Genomic DNA, 15,483 nt, shown 5'->3' with positions numbered 1-15,483 from the left:
TCTCTATCACAATTCTCTCACTTTATAATTTGAAAAATTAATGAATTTGACAAAGCATTCAATGAATTTGCCTTTTCTATTATTAGTATTTATATTGTATTTGATTAGAATAAAAAGTGTATATGAAAATATACCGATAACAATATATATATTGAGTCACATGTTTCATAAAATTAAAATAAATGAAGTATGTAGAAAAATGTACTTAATGAAAATTATATAATAGGTAATGCATATGTATATATCGTACTAAAAAGATGAAGTATATATATATATATATATATATATAATTCTTTGATTGATGCATTTAATATTCAAATGTCTCGGAGGAAAGCACATTTTTGTACTTCATTTAGAGGTGGCATCGATCGATTTAGTTTATTGATTATCGATGTATGAATATATTAAATCGATAATAAATTAATAAGATAGTTATTTTCTATTTTTAGTTTATCAATATTTGATATTTAACAATCCGACTTTCAATTTATATGATCTGAAATGCTCACATAGTCATATGTACATAATGAAATATTCTAAACAGACTTTGATAATGACAAAATGAATCATGTTCTCAATAGAGGAAGAAAGAACAGAGAGTGCAGGAACTAGGACAACCTATTAAAAGGAGAAATTAATATAGAGGAGAATTGTTTTTCTTATAAGACCCGACTAGGATTTTATGCAATCCTATAAAAGGAAAATTGACTCAATGAGAAAGGTGATTCTTGCATTCATTGTAACCCCCCGTATTCAAAATAGACCATAAAAATGCAGACTTTCAGAAGTTGCAGGTGCCAGTGACGGAGCCAACTACGGATCGTCAGTAGACTTACGGTTCGTCTATAGACTCCATCGATGGGCCAACTGACTCTCAGTTCTAAGTCATAAACGAAGGTCAACTAGTACGAACCGTCAGTCGACTTACGGTCCTCCGTCGATTGAATAGCTAACTTCCAGTTTTCAGTAGCGAACGACGGTCGACCAGTACGTACCGTCAATCGACTCCGTCAATTGAACAACTAACTTCCAATTCTCAGTCGTGAATGGCGATCGACCAGTACGGACCGTCAGTCGACTTCGTCGATTTGCTAGCTGACTTTCAACTCTCAGTCACAAATGAAGACCAACCAGTACGGACCATTAGACGACTTACGATTCATCAGTCGACTCTGTTAGTGACTTTCAAATTTTAAGTCAGGAGTCTTTTGGTCTTTTTCTACTTCGTTTAACCCCTAATATACGTCGTTTGGATCCTAAATCATGAGATTTAAGTCAGTTTAAGCTTAGAAACATAAATAAAACTTACCTAAGTCAAATCATTAATCAAAACTTAGAAAATTAGAAGCAAGAAAGGAGAAAAAGGTCAAGAACCCGAGTTCAAGAATGCATAAAGTTTTCATCAATTCTAGCCCCAAAATCGAAAGATTTCTTCGTGGATTTCATCACCAGGTATGTGGGATTTCACGAGTGGGTTCCTTTCACCCGTTAGATCCCTAGTTTTCAGTCAGTTTCTTGATTCTCATATCATGACTAGACTTAGGGTTTCTCGAATATTATAATTATTGGGTTTTTAGCTGATAAAATGATCCAAATCATATTAGTACGTTAATATTTAAATAAATTCATGAATTCCAGAACGCTAGCTATGTATTTCTTTAGTTCTTGAATTACACATACTAGGTTAGATATTTCAGTTACTTCAGATATACATGCCTCAATTATTAATGTATCATTATCAGATTAATTGTTGCATTCTCAGTTTGCATGTTCAGTTTTGAGCTATTCAGTATTTACAGAAATTCAGTCATAATGTGTTAATCACTTTATTAATTGGGAGTAGCATAATACCGAGTTGGAGTAAGGTTCAGCGTACCCTAATAGTCGCAGAACTAATAGCTAAGTAGGTTGTGAGTCCCCTCTGTGGGCATCAGTTTTAGTGATCACGCCAGCATAATTTTTATACCTCTGGCAGGGTATATTGGATCCTCTCGATGGGGCGTATACATCGGACTCCACATTTCGCTCATGTGATTTTAGTATCGGTTATTAGTAGTTCCCACAGTTCATTCAGATTCTATTGCATTGACCATATTTACGGTTCAGTAGTACTCAGTCTCAGCATGTTATAAATTTGTTCCTTGCACCCAGTTATCTCAGAATTCAGTATATCATGTTCAGAATACTATACTTGCTTTTGTGGTTGTTCAGTTATGTTTTATTTTAGCTTTACTCTATCCTACATGCTCAGTACCTTTCAAGTATTGACGCATACGTGTCTACATTTTCTCGTGAGGTAGGTTCAGGTTCTCAGCATCCTATTCACGCTTAGATCGATTCCCGATCTCTAGTTCAGCAGAATCACTGGTGAGTCCTCATTCTCCGAGGAACAGAGTCATGAGTTCATTTCAGTCTTTTAGTCATTTAGTTTCAGTTTTTGCTAGACTTAGTTGGGGTTTGTCCCAACATTTCTAATCAGTTAGAGGTTATTTTCATACATAGTTAGTTTCATCTTAGTATTCTGTTAATAACTTCTTTGTATTAAACTCAGCTGTTTTTAAATATCTAAGTTATAGTATATGAGTATTCCCCATCTTTTCATTTTAAATATGTTTTAGCTTTCACATCAGTTTATTTTCTTTAGTATGCTCATGATCATGCCAGCAAAGTTAGTTTGGGATCACTTGTGGTCCTAGGTCCCGTGTCCGCGTCTCGCAGATAGCTCGGAGCGTGACATTCATAAAACGTGATTCCTAGCAAGAGCAAGCGATGATGCAAAACGACAAAAGAACTAGAGTTAAATTTTCCTTTTTGAAGTTGGGATATTGTCAATTTAACTTATAGTCATTGTTTAGTGATAATTATTCTATGTTTGAAGTAAGTGTGAGAATTGTAACGAGAAATGGATTTGACTTCTTAGAAAATAGAGACAATGATTATAGTTAATCGTTAAAATTGAGATACTGGAGGTAGTCCATTAGATTATAGAGTTGTAATATAAAGTTGTTCTTTGAAATTTTAGTGAGAAATTGTTGAAAATCAATAAGTTGTAGGTCGTGATCCCTCTCCCCCCCTCCGGATCAAAGAGGCTTTCTATGATAAATTTCTTTATCGTTTCTATTACATAGTCTTCTACTATTATTATAAGAATCACGTTCTTGTTAGGTGGTTCAGGTTTCTTCACTAAAGACTCATGCAATAGATTGTGGAAACAATATTTTTTATTTGTCTTTATTACAATCAAATCTAAAATTGAGATGCGAAAAGGTATCACAACAGAGAGGCAAAAAGACTAGTTTGTGTGAATACGATTGAATGCAATATTAAAATTTCAAAATAATATTAGTAAAATGTACTATTACATAATTACGAGTAAAATAGTAATTTTAAAACAATCATATCAGACTATCAATTTAACCATTAACCACATTTATAAAATCTATAATCAAATCTATTACCCAACACCTTAATATCAATAAATCAATAATATTTTTTTTCAATTCAATTTAATTAAATTACTAATTTTTACACGCCCCAAACTTCATCCGTGGTCGAAAGGAAAATACGATTCTTTTTACTCAAAATTGGAGAGGAAAAATATTTTACTTTATATGACATAAATAATTCTTTTCTATCTAAAAATAAAATAATAGTAATGAGTTTTCGTGCAACTAATTGCACTGTCAAGCATAGAGTCGGAAAGTGGGTGAAGAAATAGAAGTTCATGGGCGGACATCTCAATGAAGATAGTACACTAATATAACTCACCTCTCTACTAAGCTCACACATTTTCCATTTGCTATAAATTCCTCCTTCCCATTTCTCTCTCTCATATCTCTCCGATTTCTTCTTTGTTTGCCTCGGTTTCTCCGATCAGAGCTCATGGAGTCCGCCGCCGTTCTCCGCTCCTTCCACCGTAATTTTCTCTTCCTATCTTTGTTTTCTAGATATATATACATTTTCAGGTTCTAATTGAATTGTTTTGTATTTTCATGTAGTTTTATCTGTGTAGCTCTGCAATTTTCTGATGTTATCACGAAGCATATCGAGATTAAGTTCTTAGATTAGATTCTTCGTTGGCAAGAAATGATAGCGATCTGCTTTACTTTCTTATTTTCGTCTCAGATCCGACATTGGTGTAAATGCATAAATACGAGATTGCACGATTATGAATTTTAGTTATTTAAACTTTTAAAGCTTGTGGATATCTCTGTTTTCTTCTCTGCTAGTGATAGTTTTTGTGGCTAAAAATATGTGTTGTTAGCTTAGTCGAGACTCTAAGAGGAACTTCAGACTAGCGGCTCTGGATTGATGAAGCTGTAAGGTCTTTTCGTGCAATTTACTTTCAGTTCTTCTGACTATAGGGATTTATGTAAAATTGAGTTAGAAAACCATGAGATAGAACCCTAATCAATGAGTATAAACTGATGTTGATTCACGAAAGGACAAAATGTTATGTTTCAAAACGATTTTAGAGAACAGAAGAATGATTCATTTTGATAAACTAAAAATCAATCTTTTCCGTTTTTCAATTATCTTTAGTGGTGTCAACCTATTTTTTTGCATAAATAATTGCTAATAGTTCTGCTCTAGCTATCTCTTTCACGAGGATATCATCCCAATGGCTCTAATCATCTTTCTGTTATCCTACTTTATTGTTTCTGATAGATTCAGTTGGTACCACTTCCCATGTGAGGTCAGTAATTGAAATGCCTGGCGTTATTCCAACAAATAATATTGCCTTCTCCAAGCCTACTAAGTTTTCCCTGAAGGGCTCCTCAAATGGTGCAAGGCGCATTTCTTCTCCTAACAAGCATGGTAGATTGATACTGTCATGTGCAAAGACATCTGAAACAACTGTGACAGCGAAATCTGGTGGTGAGTTACTTTGTTGTTGCACCAGGTGTAAATCAGTAGATAGGGGCTAATCTTTTCTAATTTCCATGTGGCTATTATATTGAATGTACATCTAATTCTTGGTTCATGTGATGTGCTAGTACTTTTTGATATCTACCACACTGTTGTGCTTTCAAGCACCCTATAATTCATTCCAAGCAGAATGCATATCTCCTATTGGAATCTAAAGCTTATCGTTTTATCATTTATCTGATTAAAAGTGGAAAGTAGTCTTCTGTCGTGTCTTAACTTTTTTAACCTGAATGGGTATTTCTTGCAGATGGCAATCACAAAGTTCCAACAGAGAGTAGTCCACTGCCAACAGCAACATTTCCTAAGGGTTTTGAGGTTGGTTTTATCTCTTTGGAAGTTAGAATGTTTTTACTGCCTATTTTTTCTTTTTCCTTTTTTTATGGGTGCTGTAAGTACCTTGGTGTTGATTATTTATCATTATATGCTTGATGAATTTTTGGCTTAATTGGTCCTTCTGTATTAAAGCATGAATTCTATGGATTTTCTTTTATCACCATCTTCAAGCAAATGCAAATTGAACTATGTTAAAACTAAGAAACCTTGCAACTTCGGCCAGTCTTTATCGGGTATATTTTTGAACTTGTGATTAGGTAATAAATTCTCATTTCTGTATTGATTAAAAAATAATGTTCATTTTTGTGGCGAACCCGTAGTCACCAGTGTCACTTTACTTAATTCTGGCAACCTAGTCAAAATCATGTCTTCTAGTCTTCAGTATGCAAATGCCGTAATGATGCTTTATTTATATTGCTTTCTTATCTTCGACAGATTGGTAGACTATTACTTTGCTTGCTGTGACTTTAAGCATGATCGTTTGTTTGTTCTACTGATTATTACCAGGCTCTGATCACGGAGGTGTGTGATGATACAGAGGTAGCTGAGCTGAAACTTAAGGTTAGCATTTCTTTATCTGCTGGTGCATCCTTTCATTTATAGTGCATAATCACTCGGCCTATTTATTTGTTGGGGAGATTCTGAAATAGAATATGGAACTATACTATAGACGGGAATATAAGACTAAAAGTCTGCGGAAGTTGGATTCAACCAAAGGAGAAGGTTGAAGCATGTTTTATCTTCAAATCCTCTGAAATTCCAGAGCCACTGAGTATGCGTTATAGCTTTACCACTGTCACATGACCTGAACTATCTACTAGCATATGTTAAAATGATTTTATTAGTCATTAATCGAACCTCAGCTTGGTTACAATTTACATATTACTTATTTTACTAGTTAACCAGTACCAAAGATTATAGCCTAGTGGTAACGGTGGGAGAGTACAACCAATAGGTGTGAGTTTTCTCCTTACAGTCTGTAGTTAGTACTACAAAATGCAGATGTTTATCCCAACTGTTAATTTTTTTTGGTGTAACATGGCAAATTGCAAATGATATGTTGGCCATAATAGATTTTTTGAGCTCATTACACAATATGTAATGGAGCTAACCCTTGTAAATTCCCCACATCACCTTGTGGTTGCTGGACTTTTAATACAAAACCTTTTTAATGATAAAAAATATGAGTTAAAATAAAAGTTGTAAAAATGTAGTACGATTGTTAAAACAAGTATGGAATATCTTGAGATGGTAAAATTTGCTATTTCAGAACTACCTGTTTTTACTGAAAAGTGTGATGGTATATTTGGTAATAATTGGGTAAATTCAAGCATCGATGCCATACAACTCAACATACCTAGTAGAATCCCACAAGTGGGGTCTGGGGAGGGGAGAGTGTACGCTGACCCTACCACTACATTGTGGAGGTAGAGAGGCTGTTTCGAAACACCCTCGGTTCATGTGCAACAAATCCAAGAAAAGAAGGAAACAATGAAGCAATCACAGTAGCAACTAATAAGAAAAGCATTGCAGAGCCTACAAGAAAGTAACAATAGCAACAAAATAATGTGATAATCGAAACACAATAAATTACATATGATGATAGATATCAAAAGCAAGAACTACATGAATACAACTAGTACTACACTCTTTTTTGAGAATTGACTAGTACTACACACTCTAACAAGCCTAAACCTTCCAACAACAGGACAACACTCAACTACCTACTAACCTTCTACCGAAAACGCGAACTCCATACCTTCCTAGCATTGACACCATAGGAATCAGAATTTCATATACGGTATCGACTATCGATACACAGTGGAAGAAAAGAAGGAATAAAGGTTATTGATGCCGAGAGTTTTGCAGGATTCAACAATTCTGTACCACCAAGCTTGTTCTTATATAATATTGCAATGAGAAAAAATATAATGTCGAAACCTTTCTGCATGAAGAGTTGAAAGCTGCTCCTACAGTACTATTGCCATACTGGAACTGTCGCAATTATCGTCCACATAGTTTGTAGTTGTCACCAAAAGCTGTGGAATGATTATGATAGTCAATTTTCAGATTTTCAGACAAACTCCATGTTGGTTTCGACATGACACATTGCCGGTGTATATAATTCTAAATATTATTTCAGAAAAATTATCTTTTGATATGGTCTGAAAGAAAAGGTTTTATGATTTCTACTGATGTTTGATTGGATATTGTGGCATTTATCATAGGTTGGAGATTTCGAACTGCACTTGAAACGGAACATTGAAGCTCCAGTAGTGCCTGCGCCTGTTGTTTCCGCACCACCACCACCACCACCACCACCTAGTGCAAGCAAACCATCCATTTCATCAACTGCTGCTCCTGCAGCATCCCCAGGGAAATCAACCTCAGGAAAGATCAGCCCATTCACAAACGTTGCTGCTGAAAAATCAGCAAAATTAGCGGCTCTAGAGTCTACTGGAGCTAGTGGTTATGTTCTTGTATCGTGCCCCACGGTGTGTATTACTTGACCTGTTAAACCCTTTTAGCATGTGTCATGTACTATGTCAGCAATGGCTTCCACTTTTTTCGACAGGTTGGTTCATTCCGAAGGGCCAGGACATTAAAGGGAAAGAAACAACCTCCTGCATGTAAAGAGGTAACCCATCATAATTCCGACCCTCTGGATTATGTTCTGAACTTTATTTTTTTCGAAGGCTTTCATATTATAGTGATAATCACCAACTTCTTTCTCCTTAAATTAGATTAGTTTCCTATTGTATTTCTTGACCTATATACTAGATGGTTGTAGGTTTAGTTTTTCAAAAGAGTACATTTGGTTATGCTGAATAACTATCATGTCTAGATATTAGAAGGGATGAGCCAAGGATATCTAAGCTTGTGTATACCTTGTGAGCATCATCATTTTTATGCTTAAGATCTTAAGGATTGAGCGCCAGTGGTTTACTAATCTTGGAACTCAGTAGACTTTTGACATATGCTTTTGTCTTCTATCTGATGCTCACATAATTAAACCTCACACAGGCTTTTTAGCTTAGCACTTGAATCATGCATGTGTGTTTTGTGTGCAGGGTGATATTATCAAGGAGGGACAGATTATTGGCTTTTTGGATCAGTTTGGGACAGAACTTCCTGTCAGGGTAAGCCTTTTTTTAAGGCAATTTTTTTGTTAAATTATCTGCTTTCAGAGTAATATTTGCTGACCTTTTTCTTTTACTTTCTTATTTTTTTATTTTGTTGAGCAGTCAGATGCGGCTGGAGAAGTCTTGAAAATCCTCTTTAATGATGGCGGTATGGGTCTTTCAACATTTTTTCTTTCTCCACCTTGTTTTACTCGTCAAGTTGTCACAGCTGCAATTTCACGCTAAATTAACAATTACAGTGCATATGAGGAATTTAAAACCACAAATTTTGCAGTGAAATACAAGCTCCTGGCATACTTGTAAATGTTGCGCTAATCTCCTAATATATAGGTGCTGCATATGTATTTGCCTGAGATCTTAATTGATGCCTGAGTGAGTTTTGCCCATTTTGCCCATTATAATGGTTCTTTTCAACCGAGCACACATTGTTCTTAACTAACCAACTTAATTAAGCTGTTTGCCATCACCCAGTATTATTGGCATATTCATTTGAGGAATCTTTTGTCTTCCAAAAACATTTAACTTATTTGATGCGGGTCTGTGCATGTATTTTAAATTTCCTAATGGTATTACTGTGCACTAATGTTTTTTTTGAAAACCTCAACTCACTATTCAGTTCATGGTGTTTTGCAGAGGCTGTTGGTTATGGTGATCCACTTATTGCTGTCTTGCCATCATTCCATGGTATCAACTGAAATAGCTTACGCCTCTAGTTTTGAATTCTTGGAGAGTACTAATGCTGCTATTCTTGTCCTTGTATTTTGATCAACTCTGTCATCTTAGACTCTCTCCTAACCCCATTTGGGATGCAAGTTTAGATTGGTCACTGTAAACTTTTTATTACAGGTTAACTCGGCTTTTAGAACAATAAAAGATTGTCCGATCCAAGTTGAGAACTCTTTATTATTTTTTCTGGTTGTATGATTTTGTATATTTAAGTAACGCTGATGACGTTATCAATAGGGGCCAGAAAAGGTTCTTGATGGTGGAGTTTGCAATTACTGCCTATTTTTAGGCGTGGTTGATTGGAGCAACTCTACATATTTTGCCATGGAATTCAACATGTTATTTTGGTTATCACACCATTAACCTTGTTTAATTTTATTTTGGGATCATTTGGTGGAGGGTATTAGAAAAAAATAATCATGCATTAGCTTTGAGCACTAGTATTATCTTATTTGATATACTTTTTCAATCTATGTATAATCAATGCACTCTCATATCTTATTTGATATACTTTGTCAATCTATGTATAATCAATGCACTCTTTTTGGTATGAAGGTACATTAACTGATATAAGTAAATTCATGGTATTAGTAATGCAAATCGATTTAATGCATGTATTTGCATGATTTTAAAGATACAATTGTGATCAAAAGTTTTATACGTATTCACCATATTCATGGAGGATATTTTTGTAACAAATAATTTATTTTAGAAATTATGCCGTGCATGTAATTTCTAATATATCGAAATAAACATTGCATAACAAATAATATGAACATAGTTCATGTGAATATAATTAGTATTAACAATATTAATGTTAGCATTATTAATAGAAAAAAGAGTCAAAAATATTCCTTAACATTGTTTTATTGGTTGACTATACCCTTATCATTAAAAGGAAGTTATTTTTACCTCTACCATTACTAATTTCATTAATTGTACTCCTCAGTTAACGGAAATCTCCAAATTGATTCAAATTAAATTGATTTCAATTGAAACGATTCAATTATCTATTTTAACCAAAATTCAACCCAACTAACTTAACCCAAACCTATTTCACCTTCATCTCAAAAACACCCATCATCTTCTCCCAAAATACATCTCCTATGAAAACCCAAATCGCAAGAACTTGATGGATTGTAGACAAGTTGTGTTCTTTCTTATACAGTTACATATTTATGTTAGCTAGCAATTTAGAATTTTCAAAGTGAGGGATATGATCATTCGGGTATGGTGATCCTCTTGGAAGCATGTCTGTGTATGTAATTGCAAAGGCTTATAATGGAAAAATTTTATTATGAATGAGGCACAAGTATGATGTGATAGACAAAATTTGTAAGAACCTCCGTCTATTTTATGACAAGTAGATAACTGGGTCCCATTTTGAAGAAAAAAAGAACACAAATTTCTTTTTCTCTCTTCTTTCGTGACTTTTCTCCCTCCTTTTTCTTACTACTCCTTACTTTTTAAGTATTTTTTTATTTGATTCTTTTTCAACCACTATTTCAACTTTTGCACTTATATAATTTAATAGTTTTATTCATGATAAGTACGGAAAATATCCATAAAACTTATATAAATACATAATTTTTCTTTCAATTTATACGATATCTTTTATTCTTGAAATTCAAGTTTGGTGAAATTTAATAAATATTTTGTTTATCTACTTTCCTTACATGTTTCTTAGGAAATTATAGATAAAATGATAATTTTATTAATTTATTCCTTAAAATACTTCTTTCGTCTTCACAATTTTTTATTTATACTTTTGATAAAAAATAATTGTTAGAATTAAAGAAATTATTTATATCTTAATTTTATATATAAAAAAATTAAATACAAATAATTATTTACTAAAATATGAACAAATAGCATAGAATGGAAAAAATAATATAGTAAAATAAAAACTTATACAACATAAAAAATTAAATCAAAATTCACTACATAAAAAAAGAAAAAACATACACTAATTAGATCAGTGAAAAAATATGTATATATAAATCGAAATAAGTGTAAAAGAAAAAATAAAAAAAAATCATAAACTAATTAGATTAGTTTAAAAAAAGCATTAAAAAAATGAAAACAAAAAAAAATTGAAATAGGAGTAAAACTAAAAAAAGAAAAACATAGATTAATTAGATTAGTAAAGAAAAAAAAATATTTTAACAAATAAAAACAAAAAATATATTGAAATAAGCGTAAAACAAAAAACACAAACTAGTTAGATTTGTTAAGAAAAAATATTTTCAAAAATGAAAACAAAAAATACATTGAAATAAGTGAAAAACAAAAACAAAAAAGTCTAAGGCCTCATTTGTTTGCAGTTAACGAGGGTCTGAATCTCAATCAATCAAATTCTTCTCATACAGTGTGTTTGTTTTTGATGACTAAATCTTAATTATTCAGAATTAGTTCATTAAGATTATTTGTTTTATTTCCCTACAAGCCTCTTAATGAGTCTGAATACATTTGAATGGATCAGATCTATAACACACTCTTAACACCCTTCAGACTCAAAAATAAGACACCTATTTTAATTCAACTACTTCACAACAACTCCTAAAAGTTTTTTTTAATTAATGATAATTATATGTTTACGGTTATAATTTTCTTTATTCTTACTAACTTAATATATGTCTTTTACTTTCATAAATCAATGAATATAGTTGAATTGATAAGCATTCATGATATGATATTTAGCACGGTTCCAGAAAATAAGAAAGTATTAATTATTGATCGGTAACAATAACAAATGTCCATTATAAAATAAAACATTTTCATAAACATTATATTACTAGTCTATATAAACTATTTTACATGACATTATAGTATATTCTCGAAGTTTTTGAGTACAAATAATAGTCATATTAATAATGTAACTTAATGTTAAATTTTTCATAGATAAATCGTATTAAATTGTTACGATAAAAATATTCAAAATATTATTTTCTATAAAAATAACTATTTTACTTAAATGAGTTTTTAATAACATTTTATCGATACAATGTTTAATTTCGTATGCACATTCATATATTGAAAACAAACAGTCCCAATAATCTAGTGTTCAGATTCAAAGACAACATCTTATTATTTAGATGTTTATTCAGTTTTACCCATCTAGATCTTAATGCATATCTTAATATTCAGACGTGTATACAGATTCAAACATCTTAATCTTAATGGAAACAAATGAGACCTAAAAGGACTTAGTAGATGCCTCGTCACTTGGCACATGGATCCCATCCCGTTCATCAATTAAATAATGCCTCATACAAGTATGACTTGGCATACGTCATACAAAATAAACTTTTTTCTTAAAAATGACTTAACATTGGGCGTTTTAATTTGTCTATTTCCACAGTTCAAGAGTACAATTTAACTTGCTTTTATTGCAGGCGTAATTATGAGGCCTGGGTTTATTTATGATAGTTGTCATGTCGTTTTAAAGATAAGGGCATAATAAACCAATAAAACAAAGTTGATGGATATTTTTTACTATTTTCCCTTATTAATACAATATATTTAACACAATTTTTATTAGCGTTGTCAATATGGGATGACTCATTCCATTTGGGCTAATTCATACAAGCTTTGAAATTTGACGGACTAGGTTGGCCCACACTATTTTTATTTGCGTGAGCAAGAAAATGATTGGCCCAGCCTACTAGTGTGTGCTTTGTCGGGCCAACCATCTTCTTAAAAATAATATTTTTATAATTTTTAAATTAAATTAAAATTTAAAAATATTACCATTAATATTGATAAGACATATCACACGGTGTTAGTTTTACTACTTGTTAATCCAATTCACAAATTAAACTATCTATATAATATTTATTAAGTTTGATTTCAAGTAAAAACATAAATAGCTAAATAGAAATATTGACCAAATTATTTTCCAATGATTATAACAAAACACAAAAATTATGACAATATCACGTAGGTTACGACCTGTGTAGTGATTCCCTAGAAATTTTGAGAAGTTTAGTTTATGTGGTACATATTTTATAAACATAATTTATATTTAAATTGTAATATTTCAAACTTTAAACATATTTTGAGTTTAGACTCTTGTTATTTAATACTCTATTTTATTTTTAATTTTAATTAATTTTTATTTGTCACACGGGCTGATCCTATCCATATTTCTCGAGCCCCACAAATCTGCAGGCTTATTCAGGCCGCGCTAAAAAGTTCTTTTCTTAAGTGGGCTCTAAAATATTGTAGCCCAACCCTATCAAATCACGAGTTAGGTCAAGCTGATCCAACACACCTAGCCCATATTGACGACTTTAATTTTTATACACTTTTTTCAAGCGATTTCTTAGCATGTAACATTTTATGGATAAAAAAAACTTTCAAAATTAAGTAAATGTGATATAAATCATAATTATTGAGCAGCGATGATCATTTTAAAATTACTCTTCCCTTGTTGTACTCAATCTCAAGGTGGAAGTGCATTAGCTTTTTAATTCACTTCATCTGAGAACCTGTATGTAACTTTTGGTATTGTAAGAACTTCAATGCCTTTTGATCAATTCTCACAATGAACTTCTTCCCCACAAGTATTGTGTCCATTTAGTCTTGGGTAGGATCAAATCCAAATAGTTCCTTTTCATACACAAATAGTCTTTGGTGCCTCCTAAATGACCCCTTGTTGAGAAAAGCTATTGGATGCCCTTCCTGCATCAGCATAACTCCAATACCATACTCACATATATCTGTCATCACAATGAACAATAGCAAAATTATTTGGTAAAGCTAAGACGGATGTTGAAGTTAATGCTTGCTTCAACTTTTCAAAAGCCCGAGATGCCCCTTCAGACCATTTAAATCCATCTTTCTTCGGTAAGTTAGTTAAAGTCTTGTTGATCACTTCATAGTGATTGATGAACTTTCAGTAATAACCTGCGAGTCCTAGGAACCCCCTCAAGTTCCCTCAAATTCTTACGTAATGGCCAATTTTGACAACACTGATCTTCTCGAGATCCCTTTAGCAGATATAACATGCCCCGAGTACTCAACCCTACTGGCCCCAAAAGAGTATTTGGTTTGTATCACGTATAACTTGTGTTTTAGTATTAATTCAAAGGTTATTAAGAGATAAACCAACTACCTAGTTAAGCTTTTTCTAAACACTAGAATATCATCAAAGAAAACCGATATAAACTTCCTGAGGTTCTCTTTAAAGACATGATTCATCAAACTTTTGAAACATGATGGAGCTTGGATAGCCTAAAGGGCATGACCAGATACTTATTTATGACGGCATTCTAGTTGTCTTAAAAATGTCCTCCTTGGCCATCTATGATAATCTAGTCTTAAATCTATCTTAGAATAGATGTTAGAGCCCACTAGTTCTTCCATCAACTCTTCTATAATATAAATTGAAAATTTGTCTTTAACTTTTGCTTTTTTGAGCCCTCTATAATCCAGACACAACCTCCAACTCCCATCTTTCTTGCAAACCAACACCATAGGTGAAGCGTATGGACCGGATTTGGGTTAAACAATGCCTTGTTCTAACATTTCTTCTATGAACTTCTCAATAACATTAATGTGCTGATGAGTATTTGTAAGGCCTTAAGTTCACAAGATCACTTCCAGCCTCAAGAGATATCTTGTGGGTCCTCGTTGTGGTGGTAAACCCTTTGGATCAACAATCAACTGAGGGAACACATCAATGATAGCCAAGATTTCCTCTGGTACTATTGATACCTTCTCCGTGAATAGTTGACCTCCTCCTTTAACCATCTTATCTAATCTGTTGGCCTTGTACAGAACTCTCTTCCACATGCAATCATGTCCCTGGTAAATAAACCAAAAAGCAACTATTGTACTATCAAGATTCAGCCACACGACTTAATGGGTATCAACAGGAAATCAAAAATATGGACCCTGAAAAGAATTTATACAACTCATTTGTATGCCTGTCATGACCATCTGCAACATTGATGACACATTACTAAACTAAACAATATGAAACTATTCTTCTTAAATAAAAACTAACCAACTTAACGGCTAGGTGCAACCCTTCCAACGCACAGTACACACTCTGCCTAAACTTCTTAATTCATTCCTGCATCATTGTGTTTCTTTCATTTGTAATGATTTCACGTAGGAAATGTATCAAAATAGTAACATTCATGCACACCTTAGCCACAAATGGAGAGAAATAGGGATGTTTAAGTCTTTATTTGTTTTTACTTAATGAAGGTTTTGATTTTAATTATTAATTTTGTTTGTTCTCAAGGTCCAAATCTTGATCATTAATTATATTTATTTTTCTTATTTTACCAGGGTTTCAATTGTCACACCCAACTTAGGGATGCAACTGGCACCTAGTGCACAC

General features: G+C 32.7%; 1 protein-coding gene across 1 annotated transcript; it reads left to right on the top strand.

Annotated features, from left to right (window-relative positions):
* The first annotated feature begins 3,633 nt into the window (after positions 1–3,633).
* LOC101263617 (uncharacterized) lies at positions 3,634–9,485 on the top strand. Its single transcript, XM_004240841.5, has 9 exons — positions 3,634–3,916; positions 4,669–4,878; positions 5,177–5,244; positions 5,770–5,823; positions 7,491–7,757; positions 7,838–7,900; positions 8,334–8,402; positions 8,508–8,553; positions 9,039–9,485. Exons 1-9 carry the CDS (start codon positions 3,883–3,885, stop codon positions 9,098–9,100), a joined length of 873 nt encoding a protein of 290 aa, XP_004240889.1. The 5' UTR covers positions 3,634–3,882; the 3' UTR covers positions 9,101–9,485.
* Positions 9,486–15,483: the final 5,998 nt, after the last annotated feature.

This window comes from Solanum lycopersicum, chromosome 6 (assembly GCF_036512215.1).
Source record: "Solanum lycopersicum chromosome 6, SLM_r2.1".
Lineage (NCBI taxonomy): Eukaryota > Viridiplantae > Streptophyta > Magnoliopsida > Solanales > Solanaceae > Solanum > Solanum lycopersicum.
Note: the sequence above shows the minus strand (reverse complement) of the source record. Positions and strands in the feature narration are given on the sequence as shown.